The sequence below is a fragment of the Camellia sinensis genome, chromosome 2, assembly GCF_055761805.1.
Source record: "Camellia sinensis isolate YWXY chromosome 2, ASM5576180v1, whole genome shotgun sequence".
In the NCBI taxonomy this organism is placed as follows: Eukaryota; Viridiplantae; Streptophyta; class Magnoliopsida; order Ericales; family Theaceae; genus Camellia; species Camellia sinensis.
In genome coordinates this window covers 67,422,230-67,444,182 of record NC_138962.1, presented here as the reverse complement: position 1 = coordinate 67,444,182, position 21,953 = coordinate 67,422,230, and the positions used below count along the sequence as shown (strand labels likewise).

At 32.6% G+C, this 21,953-nt stretch overlaps 1 protein-coding gene and 3 long non-coding RNA genes across 4 annotated transcripts; 2 read left to right on the top strand and 2 right to left on the bottom strand.

Annotated features, from left to right (window-relative positions):
- Positions 1-421: 421 nt before the first annotated feature.
- On the top strand, positions 422-3,049 carry LOC145819585 (uncharacterized). Its single transcript, XR_014360335.1, has 3 exons — positions 422-563; positions 2,651-2,806; positions 2,926-3,049. It is a non-coding gene; the product is annotated as an uncharacterized LOC145819585 (long non-coding RNA).
- LOC145819584 (uncharacterized) lies at positions 2,139-2,968 on the bottom strand. Its single transcript, XR_014360334.1, has 3 exons — positions 2,836-2,968; positions 2,566-2,724; positions 2,139-2,485 (listed from the first exon to the last, which is right to left on the bottom strand). It is a non-coding gene; the product is annotated as an uncharacterized LOC145819584 (long non-coding RNA).
- Positions 3,050-3,868: 819 nt separating the features above from the next.
- LOC114279116 (AP2-like ethylene-responsive transcription factor ANT) lies at positions 3,869-7,203 on the bottom strand. Its single transcript, XM_082910579.1, has 9 exons — positions 6,537-7,203; positions 5,707-5,789; positions 5,533-5,541; positions 5,354-5,442; positions 5,196-5,269; positions 5,058-5,108; positions 4,827-4,903; positions 4,509-4,602; positions 3,869-3,953 (listed from the first exon to the last, which is right to left on the bottom strand). Exons 1-9 carry the CDS (start codon positions 6,968-6,970, stop codon positions 3,869-3,871), a joined length of 996 nt encoding a protein of 331 aa, XP_082766705.1. The 5' UTR covers positions 6,971-7,203.
- Positions 7,204-10,882: 3,679 nt separating this feature from the next.
- LOC145819583 (uncharacterized) lies at positions 10,883-12,965 on the top strand. Its single transcript, XR_014360333.1, has 3 exons — positions 10,883-11,146; positions 12,004-12,063; positions 12,648-12,965. It is a non-coding gene; the product is annotated as an uncharacterized LOC145819583 (long non-coding RNA).
- The last annotated feature ends 8,988 nt before the right edge of the window (positions 12,966-21,953 follow it).

The window sequence follows — 21,953 nt, the reverse complement described above, 5'->3', positions numbered from 1 at the left end:
AGAAATTGATATCCCAGAGGGAGTGAAATTGAAAAACGAAAAGTTATAGAAAGCGATAAAGACTAAAGAATTTGAGGTCAACTGTAAATTATTTTTTTTGTAAATATAAACAAATTTGAGTTAATTTTTTCCATGTAATCTCATGGAATAGGGATTCATATGTTTGAGAGGTTCCATTCCAGTAGAAGATTCCTACAAGTAAGGTTGAACGATCATTTTGGGAAATGAGATTGTTTTATTTGCACAATGAGTTTTCTGTTTTAGCTTGTCCATTTTGTTGGCATGTCTCTTGTTACATACACAAATCTTCTCCTTCTTCTTATTGTTAATATTTATTCAGTATTATTTTTTAGTTTATGAAACCTTGTCTAGCTTCTTCCAATTCTATTTCCTTAATATTTACCCTGGTTTTATGTTGCTTAGGCTTTATTGCAATCGGAGAAACAACGAGCCGATGATTCTGAAAGAAAATGTGCAGAAGCCCTCAAATCAAATGAAGAAATGCGTAAGAAGTTGGAAGAAACTGAAAGAAGAGTTCATCAACTTCAGGAACCTTTGAACAGGTAGCATTAGTGCATAAACTCTTTAGGTTGATATATATTCACAGTTTTGAAGCTTTGAAATTGGATATACAATTCATCAAAGTGCACATGAGCAAGATACATCAAAATGTTAGGTCAAATTAGGTACTTTGTTGGTTACCATCAAGGATTCTGCCTTTATGTGGTTAAAATGACATTATTTTCTTCTTTGATCTGATATCTATGAGATCCAAATGCTTCAAAATTTCTTTTGAGGTCTGTTTGAGCGACTGTATCCCTTCCATTCTTCTTCAGACTTTACAAAAGGGAAGGTATATTTTTTTTTTCTCTACGTGAGGAGTATTGTTGGTTGTTGAGATTTCAAGTTTTATGGTTGTAAGTTGCTTGGTATATGTAATTGTAATCATAGTGGCAATATTGAATAGACTTAGTTTCCTGTGGCTGGAGTTCACATTTTGATTCATTGGTAATGGAAATACCCTAGCATTTTTTCTGTTCTTGTACTGATGTAAGATCAACCACCTAATTTACATATACCTGAAAGGTCAATGCAGAACTTGCTAACATTATTTAAGAAAATAGCAATTACAAGTTCTAAAAACACCAGAGGACAGTTCAGCTTTCCGCAGTTCTCATGCTGGGGGGAGTTCTTAGAGTGGATTTGAGGTGGGAGCAATCCAAGAAGCTTCCTTATGAATCTCCCATTTGTAGATGAGATTATTGCAATTTATGGATTTAGATGGGCCAAGTGACACATTGAAGGTGTATCTTTTTGTGTTTTCAGATGGTGTTTTTGTAACGTGTAAATGTTAGAAAGAGTGAGTTGATTCCAAGAGTGGAACCGACAAGTTTGGCAAGTCCTTTTTTGCTCTCTATTTGGAGAGGGATGAGGGAGGAAATTAGAATTATTTGATAGATCGGGAAGTGTTGTGTCGTACGTATCACATACATGAACACTTGACCAACACTAACACGCTAACACGTCAATTTTCAAAAGTGCAGGACACTACATCTGGGACATTTTAAAAATTTATATTTTTATAAATATATTATGTGTAAATATGTGAATAGTTTATTTTCATAAATATGCTATGGCTTCCGACCACCTTAGCTATGATACCTTGTGACATAATACAATGTAAAGAGGGAAAGATGCCATATTATTGTATATTATCCTCAACACCTACAATACGAAAATAATTAACAAATTAATGCTAATTAAATAGAGAGGAACCCTAATGACTAAAAATAACAAAAGTACAAAAATATTTCTAAACAAAATATGACATATGAAAACATCCAAGAGAATCTTTTTCACAAGTTCTGCTAAGTATTTTTTGGTAATCTGATAACTGCAAGGTCTGAGGTTCTACTTTTGGCAACAAGATGGTAAAATGGCAGATTTGTTTTTGTATTTTCTAACACTCGACAGATTAGTGCATTGAATTTCATCTATTAGTCAAATTAATTCATATGAAGTGGACTTTGGTGGGATTGTTGCAAGGAAATTCTAGCAATGAAGTTGTGCTTCTACATAGATAGGTTTCAAATTAACAATCATGCACTGCTAGTAACTTGGTGGCATGTCAAAAAATATGTCTCTCTGTATGTCTTGTGGGGTTATGGGAACATAACCTTTTTAAAGCAAATTTAGTGTCCTTGGGATAGCAATAGTGCAATTTCAGTGAAACCTTTTCTTTGATCTCTTTATCTTTTGCTTGTGGTCTTTTGTTTCCCCATACTTCTAAATTTTATCATTGCTTTTGTTGATGAAGAAATCAATAATTGCACATTTTCATAACGAAAAGTTCAAATTGTATATCTCCTCAAGTTCAAATTGTATATCTATTGCATATCTCCTCGAGTTCAAATTGTTTCTTAACGAAAAGTTCTTTCATCTTGCTTGCTTTCAATTGATCCAATCTCTTAACTTCAGCCTCCACCTTGAAACATTTTGAAACGACATCAAATCTTGCTTGTGATGATGATGCTCTTGAGAATTATTGATTACATATGTACTAACCTGCTGGATTATATCAAGGGTGAGGCTTCCAGGAGAGGATATTTCAACCGATGAAGCTGATCATAATAAATTAGTAATGTGACAGAACAATTGACGGTCTTCGAAAGGCGTATCCATAAGGTTCCACAAGTTTGTCAATGCTTTACCAAGATGGTGAAGCTGCAAAGTCCACACAAAATCCACGGAGAAGACAATTCATTATGTCGATGCTTCCTCTGAGCAACAGACAAGTCAGAGGATGGTGAGTAAAACAGCTTGAATAAGTTTTACCTTCTCTAGTCGCTTGTGTTTTTCTTCTTCAAGAGACTCTACTGTGCTGTTTAGTTTAACCAAAATACCGTCACTTATGTTCTTTGACAGTCCAGACAATTCATTCAGGCTTGGACTTCAGAAACAATTAAAATCATAATAAGATGCTAGGCTGCCTGAATTTTGTATCTTGCACTTCAGAAACATCTACTGGATAGGCTACCTGAAAAAGGTACAGATGAAAATATTAGCAGCTAGTATGAATACTTTCTGATCCATACAACACACCTTAACTATATTTTTAAATCTACTATCAGCTATTCATTATGGGACTTGTGAGCTCTAGAAATGTTCAAATAAAAGCAGGGGATTTTGTTGGGTTCTCAAGATGTACCTTAATCTTCTTATCAGTTGATGGGTTCTATTTGTATACCATTTGCATTAAGATTTCATGACGCACTGCTGGAAATTAGAGTTTTAGAGGCGTTTAAAAAACGCCGCTATAACTCTTAAAAACGCCGTTAAATCCTTGTGCGGCGTTTATCACCAAACGTCGAAGATGTGGCCGTCGCTATAACTCTATGGCGCTTTAGAAACGTCGCTATATTACTATAGGCGGTGTTTTTGAAAGTTCTCCTAACGGTAACATGACATCACCGTTCTATTTAGCGACGTTTTAAAAATGCCGCCGTATCTGTTTTTCAAAACTCCAACTGTTGGTATGCTATTTAGCGACGTTTTTAAAAACGCCGTGATAGCCCCTTTCTTTTTTTTTAAATTGTGCTAATTTTATGTTATTGAACTAAAGAAATACCTATAAAAAAACTAAAAAATAGCGATAAATTTTTCGTAGTCAGCCATATTCGATATAAGCACAGGCCCACAAGAACCAAATTGTAGATGGAAACAACCAAAGTGTCCATTTGCCACTGGCTGACAATACCAAACCAGTGGCTTAAAACCCATCTTTAAGCAAGCATTGGTGTCTACAGGTCTATTTATGGTTCTATCCACAGGTCTATCTATGGTTCTATCCACTTCCACTACAAAAACATTAGAGACTGTATGCTCTTCTTGAACTCATAAAGAGTTGTAGTTCACAACTGACACGAGTCAACTGCTCAGGATACATACTATTCCTGCAAAAACAGATCAAACCAATTTCAATTATAGAGATCATATGTAACATACCTAAAGCTGTTATAGAAAATAGATTTAACAAAAGTCAACCCTTCCTGATTCAACACAGTTCTTCATCCAACAAATCAAATTTAGTTGGTGAATGAAGCAACTTGTGATTCTACTATATTTTAGGTAAGCATCAAGATTTTTCTTTTAATATTTCTCGTAAAAAAAAAATCCATTAATATACAGCAGCCTCTGGGCCTTGAGTTGAGGACAAATCAATGGTGACCACAGTTCAATTTTCATGTGGGATGATTGAAATCCTGTATTGTGGTTTGGGTTCTTGACCAATTTAATGGGTATGTTTGATGAGGGAAAGAGCCATTAGGCTGAAATACCCGGAATTTACAACCAATTTTAGAAAAAAACATCACAATAGATAAAAGAAATTGATTTTACAAGTTTCTATACACATATCTTTTGACAAGAGACTATCCATGTTAAATTCCAACCTTGGATTCACAGAAGCTAACTTCATTGATAGAAACTACAAAATACAAAATGAATACACAATACCCATTAAGTCAAAGTTAGTGACAGCACTAACCCCGTGAAATTTTATTGCTGCTATGTCATAGGCCTCAGCAGCTTCCTCTTGGGTGCCTGAAAATTGCAGTTAAATCAGAACCAGATCGAAATGAAATCAAAACCAGTACAAGAACAGAAAGCCACATATTGCATTTAAATAGTTGCATATTTTTAGCAAATTATGTAGCAAAACCACTAATGTCTTGGCAGAATTTGAAATGAGAAGATTTTTTAGCAATTAGATGTCTACGGGAAAAAGTTTTTGCCCAAATAAATTGAGAAGATGCAAAGGAACTCACTGAATGTCCCTAGATAAAGGTCCTTGTTTCCTGCAACTCTGCCTATCCGAGCTTGCCAGCGTCCATGTTGATGATGTCTGTTGAAGATTACATCAGAATTAGAGACCCATAAAGAAGGGCAGGGTCTGGGAACGACGAGATGTACATCAAATATACTTCTACTTATAATTAAAGGAAGTGTGCCAATAAAAATTATAGATTAACAGATGTATGTGCAAAAAATAGTAAGACCTTGTGACTCCTCTGTACATTGAAGCACCCCTTGAGAAGCCACTGCTTTTTCTGCAAAGATCAATATATTAGAGATAAAAACACATCAAACAAAGAAAACAAACATTGTTGTCTAATATACAAGGGGATAGACTATACCTTCTTAAGTGAGCAACATATTCTTGTCTGGTCATGTTCTTCATATGTTCAAGTTCTTGTTGATAGTTTTCCAGCTAAATCATCAATATACAGAGTCCCATGTCAGTTACAAAACAATTGTTAGATGAAATAAGCTGATGAGAGGGTCAGAGAACCACCGGAAAATTGATATGGGTCGAAGGGCCCCAATACTTGAGTGCAGCTAAATCATAAGCTCTTGCAGCCTTTGCTTCCATATCATAACCCCCTGAAAATTAGTATTTGGCAATGATGATGCTATGAGAATTGAAGGAAAGAACATGCTTATTACTCAATCATTGTCAATAACAAGACTTACCCAAATAAACTGATAGTCATTATTGGTATCACCCAGCAATGAAGAACATGAGAAATGAGGAAAGAATAGTATATTAGTCACTTGAACAACAAAAGATGGCCAACAATGCAGGGCCTGGCAAAGTAAAAATCTGAAGGAGGCAATGTGGATGGATTATATGTTTCCTTCACTAACCTTGCCTTCCTTTCCTGCTTTGTCCCTCTTTCTTACAACTGTTGTCCCATAGATGGGCTTCATATCTACCAGTCCATCTATGCCTGATGGATGATAATCCACAGAGAGAAAATCAAAGTACTAAACATGAAAACAAGGGAAACACGACTTATAAAAATAAATAAAGGGTGATCCAGTACACTAGATTCCCGTTAATGCAGGGTTTGAAGAGATTAAAATGTACAAAGTCTTATCCCGTTTTTGGAGAGGTTGTTGCAGTGACTTGAACACATACCACCAGAGATGTCAACAGCAAACTTATCGTTAGGCCAAGCCACCCTTAACTCACAAGAATGAATGAGAGAGAAATTGAAAAAATGCAAACACAGCAAGATCATGAAGCAATATATTGCTTTTGGGGAAGTACTAGATAGGGAGCCATTTGATACTGAATTTGGAGTAAGGGTATTTTTGGTATTTATGCATTTGTGATACATTGCTCTAATTATATGCATGTGGTTGCGAGGGGCACCTATCTCTATATATTTTGTGTAATCTTTTTTATTCAGTGCAACTGCAGCGATCATGAATTTTTGGATCGTTTTTGGGTAATTTATGTAAATCTTGTATTATTGTATATGCATGTGATTTATAATTCTTATGCATTTATTCTTTTCTGTTTTTCTGTGAGCCAATCCTGGTTAGGTGTGACTAATTCCTAACAGGATAATGAGTGATGTAGGAAGAAAGGTATGCATTTTGTATAATAAAATAAAAAGATAGACAGATGCAATAACAAAGAACATCTAGCATATTACAGAAAAGAGATGGAAGGAGATTAAAGAACTAACCTTGTGACACCTCTATACTGTGAAGTCCTCTGTCCAAATGTATCAATGGACTTCCTATGGACAACCTGCTTCTGATTAAGCTTCTTAGACCCTCTTTTCTTTCCCTCCATGGCTACACACTCAGTAACAGTGGGTGAGATCTGCTGTGAACCAGTAACACAGCTTGATTGGGAGCCAGGGCTCATGGACAAGCTCAGTGACTGCAAATCCCTATACCCCAATGCACTCACAGACCCAGATTCAACCCCATTGTCCAATGCATGACTTGCAGGGTAATAATGCCTTGAAACCCAGTTCTTCATCACAGAGAAATCATCTTCTGCCATGTTTGGGAGCTGGAGATTGCAATCTGAAACCTGGGCCTCCTTAGTCCCCTCCTTGAACAGTGTTTGGTACACCTCATGGCCTCTAAATGCATAGTAAATCCAGCTCATCAATTAGTCTTGAAGGGACAAAGATACCATTTCCATGCACATGTCAGACATTCAAATACTCATGTACAAAAATTTAATGTTCAGGTGCAAAATGCATATATAGTAACTACATAATGAATTGATTTTTTTTTAATTATTAAAAAATTAAAAAATAAATAAAACACCTCCCTGGATCATAAAACTGGGAATGATCCTATGGAATTTGCTCCCTTTGTAATGGAGAGGCTTCCCACCTTTTCCAGTTCCTTTCTCCCCTGAAATGAAAGGGATCACTGCAAATGTAAATATGTAAACAAAGTTCCAACGTAATTCTGGTGAGTAGTTTTAACATCAAATTGTGGGCCTCATCCTCCGGCAAAGTTACTGCTTCAAATGCATCAAGGCTTGTAGGCAATTATCACTAGATGACGCAGAATTCCCCCCCCCCTTTTCTTGAGCCATACAGTAGTGCACATCTAAACAGTAAGTACAAGTTCAAACAAAAGCTATTTTACAATTTGGGTAACGCCGTTATACCAGAGTTATATTACAAAGCACCAATTGCTTTCAACATCTGGCAACTTTAAATCACAAAGCTCCAAAATTACCAAAATCCATTTATTTTTATTTTTCATATATCCGATTGTTTAATATCATTTTTATATTTTGTGTCAAATCTTACAATTCTCATTTCAATTTGCTTCATAATTAGCAAAATTAATATTTTAGTGCATTGTTGGATGTTCAAGGCACAAATATTATTCAAGCTTCTAATACACCCATACAATTTATGTGTGAATTATGAAAGAGCATTGTAAATCTAACCAATCAAAAGCTATGACCTGACCTTAGAAACTAAAGACTCCAGACATCACCAACATAACTCATTTAAATGTTCCGCTTATACACTGGAACAACACCTCCTTGGGAAAATAACATTTAAATGAACTTTAGAGATCGATGTGAAAACCAAGACATCCTAGCCAGACAGAGCATAAAACAATATAACAAAATAAGATTAAGGAACAACAAATCTGTATTGATGCAATTCAAATTCTAGCTGTCAATCCATAATTAGTACTTTTCTACATCTGAATTGACAAACTCAGAACTAGATAAATGATAAATACATACCATTTGGTATATCCTTAAGCTGTGTGCCTTGACCCTGCTGTTTACCAGGACTTCACCCTGGTAAACCGACGTAGTAAACTTCAACATCTGGCAACTCATTTTAACTTCAATTGACGAATCAAATTATGCTATTTAGCTATGTAAAAGTTCCCTGTCAATTGAAGTTTTACATGGCTAAATATGAGAAATGTAAACTTCAGCATCTGGCAACTAATTTTAACTTCAAATGATGCAATTCTACCAGTCAGTTGTATTACCAAATATGAGAAATGTTATATCCAACACCAACCGGAACTGATCCTGGTGTCTCTCTCATTGTTATTCAATTTACTAAATTTCTAACTTCACTCTTAATTATGTAAACAATTTTTTTCAAAAAAAAAGAAAAGAAAAAAAGAAAGAGTTATTGGATAAGAAGTCTAGAAGGAGAAAGTCACCAGTCCTGCAGACAAAGGGTTAATTACACTTTTATCTCCCCTCAACTATCAATGAATATTGCTTTAAATAATTTCCTCAACAACTTCAGATTGCATCTGCAAGGAAAAAGCACATCACAACATAAAAGGGGAAATCCCAAGCTGACGCTTTGTAGTTTGATAAAACAATACATAATATTAGGAAGAAAAAAAATACCATCTCTTGTTCTCTTCGGTGACGTCTGTAGATGCGAAGCCATCCGTTAAGTAGTACCTACAGTCACGAGATTTCTGTTAATGCCTGAATCATATCGACAAATTTAAGAAACAATTTCTTTAACAAAACCCTAATAGCAGTGATAAGACAAACAAAATATAGCACTGGTGGAAAACCATACAGCATAAATATATTACACAAATAGGAAAAGAAAGGCAGTAACAATCTAGAAAACTAAATCAGTGACAGAAACAGGGAATTCACAATCTACTGCATCTTCCAGCAAATCAGCCCATTCAGAGCCAAAAAAAACAAGGCTCAAAATAGAAGGGATTACTATATTTTTGTAACATCAATTGTGACTCTTCCATAATATTACAGCTAGATTAATACTACTACAACTTTGCTTTTTTTGAGTTTCTCATAATATACAGATGTAACTTTATTAAAAATTAAAAATGCTTGAAGCCAACAATGAGACTCTTTATTTATCACACAGACAACAGGACGAGCCCTTGCATTATCTCTAATCTTGTTTTAATTCTTTTTTCATAAAATGCACTAAAGACCTTTAATTAACTTCCTGATTACCAAAAAAATCAAAATTCTGTGAGTAATTAATATAAGAAAAAAACAAAATTAACAAAGAATTATTTGCAAGAAAGAGTAGATGGACAATAATAACATTCAATTGAATCAAAGTCTTATAGTACATAATAGAGAAACTGCAGAGAGACTAAACTCAAATAAATGAAGAAATTAATCATGAAATTACATACTGGAATTTAAAAAAATATTACACTCATTGTTTTTTTGGGAGCCCAGACGACATCCTTAGAACCACTCACATCTAAACAAACCCACATTTACGTATTAGAAATTCTTACATCTAATTTACACAACAATTAACAAGTAACAATCCCCCCCCCCCTTAATTAAAAAGTCCCCCAATTAACACCATTCATCATCGACATAAAAAATTTTAAAAAAAAAATAAAAGAAAGAAGGAAGGAAGGAAGGCAGGAATGAACGATATGGCAGATGCAAAAACGTGAGCTTGATCTTGAGACGATCTACAGCTTTATTTTTCCACGAACACATGATGATGTTAATTTTCCAAAACGACATTGATTGATGGATATGGATGCCCAAATGAATCAATGATTAAGTTGGGATCTGGTGTTGATCTTTCCGATTCCATCGTCGAAGTTCTGAGAATAAGTAACGGAGTCGTACCTGAAGGTTTGAGGGAGGTTATGATGAGGGCGGACTAGAAGCTTTCTGAGCTTGTAGAAGGCGTGTCTCCAGCTACCCGTGCTGTGGCAGCCCAGAACAGCAGTCTCTTGTTCGCTCATCTCCAGATCTCTAGCGAATGTGGGCTTTCTGGAGAGGATCCAACCGCATCCCCAATCCCACCATTTCCTGATCCAACCGCATCCCCAAACCTAGCAAATCTATATCAGAAAACCCTAACCTTGAGCCCTAGACCGATTTAGATCATAGGGATTCGAACAATCACAGAGAGATACGCTCAAATCACGAGTAGAACAAGATTTTTCAGATCAAACAACTGAAGAATTGATGGAGATCGAAGATCCGACGCCTCGAAGATCCGATGCCTCTATTTCTCTCTCTTTCTGAAGTCACGCCTCTGTTCAATCTGAATAGAAGAATGTCATAGCCTTGAGTTGAGCCACTGTTTAAAAGAAATAACGGGGCACAAAACGAGAGATGGTTTAGTTTAATTTTTTTGGAATTTGAAAAATCTGGACAATTTCACGACGTTTTTTAAAAACGTCATAAAAAAAACGTCACTGTATGTCCTTTTTCTTGTAGTGACGGGAAGGCAGTGGTGTAAATGTATCTTATTATATTATGCTTACATATACACTGCAGTAAACCCATTGATTATGCTAGATCTTGTGTAACATAGCAACTACATAAAAAAGAAAGGTTTGTTCCTGAAGAAATGTGAACTTTCACAGGAGTTCCTGAAGAAAGGTTTGTTCTATTATTTTGAAATCTTTATTACTATTATTATTATAAATTTTAAAAAAGAAAAGCTGTTTACTCCTTTTGTGAGGGTAATTTTGGGAGGCAATGAACTAAGGTGTTCTGTAATTGTTCTTTTTCTAATAACACTTTCTTTGTCTATGTGATTTGCAGCCTGGCACTTACCTTGATCAGAAGGAGAAGCTCATCAAGTACAGTGATTTTGTCAACAAAGAGCTTATATTGTTTTCTATGGCAGATCTTCAATGGTCAATTCCTTCATGTACTTTCAGTTGAGTTACTAAGGTGTTCTGAAATTTCATAGCGTGTTGCTACTAAGGCGTTGCTACTTCTGCAGATGAGACTTATCATAGCATCAATAGTGAGTTGAGAGAGTTGCCTGCAGTTGAGCTGTCTACACTTCCTTTAATACTAAAGGTTGAAACTGATTCCTTGTTTTCAATTTTTGGTTATTATATTTTTAATGTTGATTTTTATGCTGCTGGATTGAGTGGTTAACATTAAACATATATGGTTAAAAGCCTGCTGATTATTAAAAAGTTTGTTTTCGTAGTTAACTGAAGTTTTTCAGATTCCTACTTGGGCAGCGTATTTGATAACTGTGGTATAACTGAGATCACTGAAGTGAATATAACGCTATCAGAGGCTTGTGATTCATGTTTTAGACCCTTGAGGAACACATGAACATTATTTAAACATATATGAAATATATTACAACTTTGAATAAAATAACTGGAAATCTAATAATAATAAAAAAATGATGTAATTTTATACATATTCTCCTTCTTTAGATTTTAGAAATTAGTGTTACATTGCATTTTGTTATTGTCTTTGTATAACATATACTCACTTATATATAACGTCTAAATAAATATATAAAATTATATATTTTGCGCGTGTTCCCACATGTTGTATCCTATATATTTTTTAAAATTTTCATCTTGGCGTGTCTGTGTTGTGTATGTCATTGTTTGTTCTAAGATGTTATGTGAAAACAAGTAAATTGACTCTTGTTTTGGTTAAAATTAACTTAAAATGAATGCTGAAATGTTATTGGAGGTAAATTAGGGAAAGACATTTATGTGCACCAAAAAAAATCATGTTTTTATTCAATTTTGTGATTCACTTTTCCCCCATGCTCATCTCTTTTTCCTCATTATGGAAAAATTGGTTGTCATTTTTATTTTTTGAATTTCTGGTGTGTGTATGCATATTAAATATTCATGTGTGTACATGTAATAGTTAACACAATTTCATCACCTTTGGTCTTGCAGACTGTGGTTGGGAGTGGTATCGCTGATCAGATTCGTCTAGCAGAACTCATATTAAATGATGTAAGTCTTGTACATCTTTTTTGTGATTTTTGTATTGTTGATGTGATAGGTTATACATGAAAAGAAATTGAAAAATAAAACTGATGGCCTGATTTGTTATTGTAATTTTGTATGAGGTTTATTTTTGTAAGTTTAATATTTTGGGGTCTTGAAGAGGTCAAATACCTGGCGGCAAAATCCTATGCTCCTTTTCTACTTGGCTTATAACTTCGATTACTCTTGTTAGATTTTTCTGAAGAGGAAATTTTATAGTGTGTTCAATGAACTAAGGTGTTCTGAAATTTTATAGTTGAGTTACTGCAATCGACTGGTCTGTTTGACATTTTTACATCATGTACTTTCAGTTGTCAATTTTGTTTTTTACTTTCATACTATTTCTGTCTTCTGTGCATATGTAGTTTTGAGGGCTGAATCTTGGCTAAATGAACTACTGCCCGAATCAATGTTTTTCCATCCTGTTATTGTTATTGCTGTTAGTTTTTTTCTCTGTCAAGGCACGAAAAGGAAAAATCACAGCTCATTTATATGACAAGGAGTCTTGAATTTTGTTCACAACTAGTATATAATTTTTGATCATCATGCAGGTGGATTCTGTAGTTTACCTTGTTGACGCGTACGACAAAGAGAGATTTGCAGGGGCCAAAAAGGAGCTGGATGCCCTACATAAAAAAGAACAACAATACTCAACCTTGTTAACACCAGATTTTTTTTTTTTGAAATTGATGCTGATTATGTTAAATTTTTGTTGGAATGAATTGTTTTTTGGTTTTTGGGGTTTAGAATAGGGTTTTGTGAATCGTTCCTTGTTTTTGGAATCAATGTTGCTGCTGCTGAGTTATGTGTTGAAACTTGGATATAGAAAATTTTATAATAAGACTTGTTTTGATTATGAATTCGCTAAATATACAGGTGTATTATTTTCCTACTTTGGCGACCAATTTATTTTAAATTTTTTTCGCAAAAAATGATAATTGCCCACCAAGAGTTTAGTCACAAAAAATACATCTATTGCCGACCAAAACAGCTCTTGGTCGTGGAAACTCACTTTTGCCGACCAAAAGTTTTGGTCGCGAAAAGTAACAAGTGGCGACCAAAAAATTTGGTCGCGAAATGTGATAATTGGCGACCAAACTTTTTGGTCGCGAAATGTGACAATTGGCGACTAAGAAATTTGGTCGGGAAAATATCACTTTTCGCGACCAAAGTGTTTTAGCGACAAAATAAATTAGTCGCGGTAATTAAATATTTAGCGACCAAAAATTTAGTCGGCAAATCCAACTTTTGCCGACCAACGAAAATTTTGGTCGCGAATTACTTTTGCCGACCCTCAATTGGCGACCAAACTAGTGACCAAAAATTTTGGTCGCGGATAACTTTTGCCGACCAAAAATAGACTTTTAGCGACCAATATTTTTGTTGCTAAAAGTGTTAATTCTTGTAGTGACATGATTATATATGCAACATATATTATTTATATAAGACATACATCCATATTAATATAAAAGTATATGTATAAACAAAATTATTTTATTGAACATAATTTATGTAAAATAAACTATTTACTAGCAAAATAAAAAAAGATCACTTTTAGCCACTAAAAATATTTTTTAGTCGCCAATTCTATACTTTTGGCTATTGATTGTTTTTTAGTTGCTAAAAAACTTAACTTTTGCCGACCAAAATCGGATTTGGTCGCCGAAGATGCACTTTCAACTACCAAAATTTTGGTCGCCAAAAAATTTAATTCCCACCTTAGAATTTTAGTTCTCCCGCACTAAAAATGACCACTTTTGGTGACTAAACTTACTTTTTAGTCGCCAATTGTAGACTTTTGGCTACTAAAATTTTTTTAGTCGGTAAAACCCATATAATCAGCGACCAAACTATTTTTAGTCGCCAATTGTAGACTTTTGGCTACTAAATTTTTTTAGTCGCCAAAAAGCTTTACTTTGGGCTACTAAAAATTTTTTAGTCACTAAAACCCATATAATTAGCGACCAAACTTAGTTTTAGTTGCCAATTGTTGACTTTTGGCTACTAATGCTGTTTTGCTCGTTGAAAGTATAGCTTTCAGCGACCAAATTTTTTTTGGTCAGGAAATTTAGTCGCCGAATGTGCTTTTTCCTGTAATTTATATTGAGTTTAATTTATTTATTTTTAATCATTTACTGCATTTTAAAAATTTAGAAAATATATTAGCATTTTTTGTTTTTTTAAAAATGATTATAAGTTTGGAAAGTTTTTGGCTTAGTGGCATTTCTCAAAATGCTATAAAATATTTGTTTATGACACTTTTCACCTAAGTGCCATAAAAAGTAATTTGCACCTACCTAGTGTCCTGACATTTTTTAAAAAATGCCATTGCTACTAAAGTTTAGTGGCATCTGTTGGTAAATGTCACGAACATAATTTTTTGTGTCATTATTTTATAATATGCCATAAAATTGATGTGGCATTTCTTTATTGAAATGCCACTAGAGCCTTATATGTTTGTGGTTCTGTGGCATTTTTCTAAAACATTTAATGCCAATTTTTATTTTTGTGGCATTTTCTAAAAACATGCCACTAGTGTAGTGTCACTAAAGTGTAAATTTGTTGTAGTGACATTTTTGTTGTAGTGAAGTGACACTTTTTTTAATTGAAATGCCTCTAGAGCCTTGTATGTTTGTGACTCTATGACATTTTTCTAAAAAATGCCACCAAACATTCTTTTTGTGACATTTTTTAAAAACATGCCACTAGTATAGTGTCACTAAAATGTGTTTTTGTTGTAGTGAGTAGGATAAAAGTTCATTTTTTTTGACTTTTTTTAAACTTATTTTATAAAAAAAAAACGTATAAAAAAATAGAGAAATAATATGACTCAAAAGAGATTAAAGGCCAAAAAAGCTACCTCTTTGCCAAAAGAGGCCAAGGGACGATTAACTAACAACAGGTTTTTCAACAATCCTTGCGCGCACGTGCGGAGGGGGGGTTGTATCTAGAGGTATAAGGTTTGTTTGGTTTGTATGTCAAGATATAATTTTTGAGAAAAAAAAAATTCAAAATTTTGTTTGGTTCAAATTTTTTGAAAAAAAAAAATTTAAATCACTTTCTCTCTCCTACACATTAATCAATCATTTTTTCTCTCACACACATCTACTCAACTATAACAACATAACAAATCATCCCAAACTTTCAAATTCCAAAACTCTTTTTAAAATGGAAAAAACAGGGTAGCTTGAATTGGAGCGAGCTCGAATGGCCGAATCTAGGTAGTGCTAAAACATATATTTTATTTTTTTTATTTTCCTTCTTCCTCGAAACTGATTTCAATGAAGGAGAGAGAAACAAAGAGGCAAGAGAAAGAGAGAAGGATGAAGAGAAAGAGAGGAAAGCTTGATCTTTGGAGAGGGGAAAGCTTGTTTTGATTTTGATTCTCTCAGATCCAACTTTTCTCTCTCGTTCCTCTCTCTCTCAAACAACGATTACCACACCGTCACCACCAACAATCTAACCACCCCCATCAATGATCGACTCTTTCTCCCTGATGTTAACCCTCATCCTACTCACCTTCTCTAGATCTAGTTCATGATTTGGGTAGGCAACGGTTGGATCATGCAAGTAGATGGTGACATTGTAAGATTATAGGATCTATATACTAGAATTCAAAACATTATGAATATAAGTAACTACTAAAATATAAACTTAGATATATACCGTTTGATTCCGTTATTGTCTTAAGTTTTGCTTCCTTGAAAGAATATGTCATTCACAATTGGAAAAGCTTAGCACCAGCTCTTCCCCTCCTTCTCCTAGTCTTTTTGTTGTCTTTTCAATGGGGCTAACAACCCTTTGATCTACATATATATAAATATATGTAAACCCTAATAAGGATAGGAGAGGGGACTGGGCCTAAATAAAACAATTACTGGGCCCTCCCATTAAGGAACCCAAATAACTTAAAACAGGCCTTACACCTCCATATCACATATCCACATATAAAATAATATATACACTAAGATGACCATGGCTCAAACTCTATGAATCACAATAATAATTTTGGGCTCATACCGGTCAACCTATCTGAATCACGTTCAACCCGTTTTTCACAAACCAAACAAAATATAGTCAATGACAGCCTAATTGAGAATAAATTCTTACATTCTCCCACATAGGCAACATTGACTACTACTTTAAGAAAATATTTTATTTAAGAAAAAATGACTCTCAGGTTAAACAACTTTAGTGACTACATAAACATGATTCAGAATAGAAACATCTCAGCAAGAATCTCGTTCAATGAGAAATATTAATATCGAACTGTAGCGGCAATTATGCTATTGAACAACATAACACCTTTCACAATTACAAACACTAATATCTCACCAACATGGATTCCTATATGTGATAAAGTGTAGTGTGGAATTTCAGTATAATTGATCCAAAAATTATATAACATGCTAATTCCACATTCAGTCCTCTGTATGGTGTTGACAAGACCCTGCAAGGAATTTTATTCCATTTTACACTTCCAAAAAAAGCCTTTATTCCTCTAAACCGAGGTCTTTCATGCTTTAAACCAAGCATCATATTTTATGGATCCATATACACTTCTAAACCGAAGCATTAATCTTTATATATATCTCAAAATTAAAATATAACTGTAAGAGCTCATATTAGAGGTATACATATATGACAATTACCATTTATGTGTACAAACACATAACTATAAACAAAATGTGAATAAACACATTAAACTTTATTAATTGAAATATACCATAGATAATATTCATGGGTAAAAAAAAATTTTAACCAAGCACATAAAAAACTGTAAAGTACCCATATGCTCAATATATTTAGCAAACTAAAATTTGGCCTAAACCCTATATTTAGAAGATCAACTAGTATGTATTCTCTAACATGTGCTCATAAAGAATATCGTCTTTAACGACTCTCTAATTCTGAAGTACTTTAAAATTATGTATTTAACACCATCAGAGTTTTTGTTATTCTTCATAGAGAAAATTAAAACCATATATCATAATACATCTTTATAGGTTTGGAGATGAAATTAACAATTCCAAGCTCTGAAATAAAATTCTTTAATTACATAACTCAAGTCGAACTCTAAAACATGTTTGTATAGTGAAAAATTATAAGAGATTTTATGAAACTCTTTCATGAAACAAGATCTCATGCAAACATAAAAAATGTAACCAGTAACAGAGACTATATATCATCTGAGCAACTTCCAAAGTCAACATTTTACAACCAATAATATTAACATGATTAATTCTTCTATAGCCAATTGTATAATCTTTAATTCTCTATAAATATCATGACACTTTGTCTTTCAACCCAATGGTCGAGGCTTAAATTAAAATAATAATTGTTTAACAAACTAATTGCATATGCACCAAGTTTAATTCAAACTTCATAATTCATTAAACTCTCACAACACTAGCATACAAGACATTCCTCATGTACTTTTTCTCAAAATCATTTTATGAATACTGAATGTTACTTAATTAATCTCGATCATTAAGAAGAGCAACGTAAAGCTTTCAATTCTGTATATTAAATTCAATAAAAATGTGATCTAGGTATGCTCTTTGAGATGAGGCAAATAATCCTCTAAGTTATTTTTCAAGTATCTCAGTGCCAAACACATAAAATACTTTATCAAGACATTTTATATCAAAAATTTATTAACAACAATATCTTCACATCAAGTATTAATTCGAAATTATTACGAATAAGTAATATTCCATCGGTATAAAGGATCAAGAAAAATAAATTGCTCCCACTAACCTTGAGATATATGTATAAATTAACAGTATTATCCATAAAGCCAAGTAATAATATTTGGTGAACCTTTAAATATCATTACTCATAAATTCGTTTAAAACCATAGATAAATTTGTTTATCTTACAAATCAAATTTATTTTGTTTTGCGAAGCAATAGATAAAAATGTCACAATACCACTATAATCATTATAAACCTATATTTATAACATTGGTAAGAACAATACCCTTTTCAAATCACAACCTCTTGCAATAGCATTGTATTTATTTATTTATCTTTAAAAATACTCATTAGATTTCAAACTTTTAAAAAAAAGTATAACATTATCTCATATCTAATTAATAATGTCTACCAATTCATTTACCATATTACAAATCGCCAATATCTTCATCATACGTAACAATCATCTCTTCAATCTCTTGATATTGCTCATTTAGAAAAATAATATAATCGCAAGGATCTTTTAATTGTATGAGAATGTCTAGAAGGTTGCACGTGTTATACATGTTCAACTTTTATCAATAGACTGAATAGACACTTTAGATTCTACTTGCACTCTCACTTTCTCTATGTGAGAATGAACAGACCAATTTATTATAATAGGCACAAGTATACAAGAAGATTTATATATTTAAACTGTTCACCAATCTAATAACTTCACATTTTAAAAGCTTAAAAGATTCTTATGTTAAAACCAAGATAATAGAACCATTGACAACTTACAAAGTAACAACAAATAGCTATAGGTCCCATTTTGATTTCAAATATATATCATAAAATTTTTTACTTCTGTACAATCTCAAACTCAAAAGTTATTCTAAATTTCTACTAGTTCACAATTCAAAAGTGTTTTTTTTTTTTTAAAAAAAAAAAATATTTTTAAATCAGTATTATATGTAAAGTATACACAAGTATATATAGGCTTCGTTTGGGAAGTGGCTATTTTTTAAGCTTTTTGGCTATTTGGTTATTTTAGTAGGTTATTTTAGTTTTTGTGTTTGGGAAGATGAGATGAATTTTTATTTGAGTTGTTGTATTGAAAAATGTGTTGAAATGATGTTTAAAGTTAAAATGACAAATTTGTCCCTAACTTTTTATTTTTCAAAATTAACTAAAGGGGCAAAATTGTAATTTAATAGCCGACACATAGCTGTCCGTGGCACAGTACCTACACTGACAATGTAGGCTGCTGCTTGTCCTCTAGCTTTTCTTTTTTTTTTTTTTTTTTAATAGAAAAGGTTGAAAAGTAGGCTTTTTGGCTTATTTTCATTTTGAGGCTATAATAGCCTCATCCTACTCTTCCCAAACACCCCCATAGTAATTAAAAACATTCTATCACAAAAACACTCGTATAATTTAAACATGTTAGCATACACATCATCATTTTACTAGAGTCCAATTATGACGCTCAAGTACTCAACTTTCTTTCGAAGTTACAACCATGATATATTTAAATTGATTCCACAATTTTGTAAAAATTAATAAGAGGTTACTACATTAACCAAAATTATCTTGTTCACTATAATATCCATCTTCAATTAATAATTTTAAAATCTTCACCAATATGTTTTTCAACATAAATGAGATAGACAAATGCATGACATCAATACTCATTTATAAAATTAATAGAATAATTTCTCCCACACACTTTATGATAATTATCATCCAAGTCAAAATAAAATCTATTTCAATTATTATTATTATTTTATTTATTACCAAAATTAAAAATAATAACAATGCTTATTTTGTTGATATTAAAATTGAATTTTATCTCATGGATGATACAAAAATAACATTTTTTAAAATAAGACCAGTACTAAACTATAACTTAAATAACTTGACTAGAAAATAAAATTCTAACTAACACAAGCATTTTTTTTAAAGCAGTTTAAAAATAAATAAGGAGATTCCGAAGGTGGGAAGAGCATCATAGCTCACAAAAAATTCTAAAGAATTTTTCCTACTTGAGTTAATAATATATAAAGAGATTTGCGGAATATTCTGAAAAGGAAAACATAAAACACTAAAGAGAGATAACGATTTGTAAAAGTCAAAGGTATTATATAGAGAAATGTAGAGTATAATTTAGATTTTCTTATAAGAATCACCTAGTGAATATTTTAAAACTCTACTTTCTTAAATAGTTAACATTGAATATAATTTCAATCTTTTACACTATATTGAGGTCTTAATATAAATGGTTAAGAAGATACATTCTCGAGTATGTCAATATCTAAACCAGTTAGTCTTAAAGCTAACTTAATATTTTTTAACCGATTCATAATCAAAACTTTAATGGAGTAAATTTGATTTTCGTAAAAATATCTCTTTTCATTGCTTTCAATTCAATATAATATCATTAAATTATATATGGACAATAATAATCTCATAATCACAATTAATATTCTCAAATATTTAAAATGTATCACTCTTAAATTGAATATATAGAAAGCATGTTCTCAACTCCAACTTTCAATTATACATAGGCAATTAGTATAATCTCACAAGAATATGCTGCGAATAAACTTTAGCAATATTCTCAGATGTGCCAGAATGTATCACTATATAAACACCTTTGGGTTGAATATATAGAATACAATCAACATCTTTAAACTTCAATATAATCTTAATTAATTATACATGGGCAATAATTATAATCTCACAACAATGGGCTGCAAACAAACTTTAACAATATTGTTAGATGTTTCAGAATGTATCATCATATAAATATCTTTGGGCTAAATATATAAGGCACATTCTAACACCTATAAACAAGTCAACTAGCAAGAATGATTTATCAAGAAATTATCTCCTTTGGGTAGATAAATTCTTTCGAAATCAATAAAATTTCCCTTACTAGCGGCTCACACTACCTCTAAAATTAATACACTCAATCAACCCCCTTTGGGTAGGTAATTGAGTGATATAATATTAGAAGAGCTTCCCAGAATCCTTATTGAAAAATCACTTTAAATCTCAATAAGTTAACCATTTCGGCAGTATCACCCATATTGATTCAAAAATCTTCCAACTGGGACTATAAAAATAAATATTTGTCCACCTTTAAAACTTTATTTATTTATTAACAATAATGCAATCTGTAACCTATCAAAGCATATATCATATTACGAATCACTACTAAACAGTTACTCAAAAATAATATCTCACGGCCAACCAAAATTCGCATATGAATTTACAAAAATTACACAAAGCGATATACATGATATAAAACTCTTAAACAATCTAATGTTTATGTAAAAGTCATAAAAACGAATATGTTTCATATGTTTTGCAAATATTTGATTAGGTAAGATTTGAAATATATATATATATATATCAATACAGATTCAATATACACATGTCCATACTTCACAATTTTTGTAAAACTACCAGATCTAAATTACTTCTTTTTTTATTTTATTTTATAAAACACAATTGGAAGCAAACTATCAATACTCAAACAATTGAAAAATCTAGAAATCCCCTAGATGTTGATTTGTGATTATGTATCAATTTTAAGCAGAATATAACAATCCCAATCAAACAATCAAACAATCAAGACAAAGAGACACAACGATTTTAACGTGGAAAAAACCACAATTGGACACCTCCAACTGTGATCAAAAAACCACGGGCAACAGCCACAAGACAATCCACTAAGAAGAATTAAAGGAATTACACAGGTATACTCTCAATTACCTAGCGAATCCACAACGCCTAATTGAACCAACCTTTAAGTGCCTCTTCCAACCCCATCTTCACCACGGAATTGTCTTTCTGATGAGCCACTCCGGATTCCACCAAAGCTTCAGGCTCGAATTCTTCAGAATCCACAACTGAAGAACAACTCTCTCTTTTGTAGAACAAAACACAACCTTTGATGTACTCTTTTTAAAACATGAGTTGAATACTCAATAAAACATCAAAGAAAACTCCCAAAGTATCCCCAGATATAAACCCTAGAAACCAAAAAGAAGATCTGGAGAAGCAATCCTAAAATCTGACCCAACACGCGAATTTATAGAATCTGTCCCGCGATCTCCGCTCGAGCTCAACACAGCCCGCTCGAGCGAACTGACCAAAAACTGCGTGCGAACAAAC

Coding starts and splice junctions, on each gene's coding strand:
- LOC114279116 (XM_082910579.1), bottom strand. CDS start 6,970: ATGAGCTGGATTTACTATGCATTTAGAGGCCATGAGGTGTACCAAACA. Junction 5,270..5,353: donor CGACCCATATCAATTTTCCG/GTGGTTCTCTGA, acceptor TTGATGATTTAG/CTGGAAAACTATCAACAAGA. Junction 4,603..4,826: donor CCTTTATCTAGGGACATTCA/GTGAGTTCCTTT, acceptor TGCAATTTTCAG/GCACCCAAGAGGAAGCTGCT.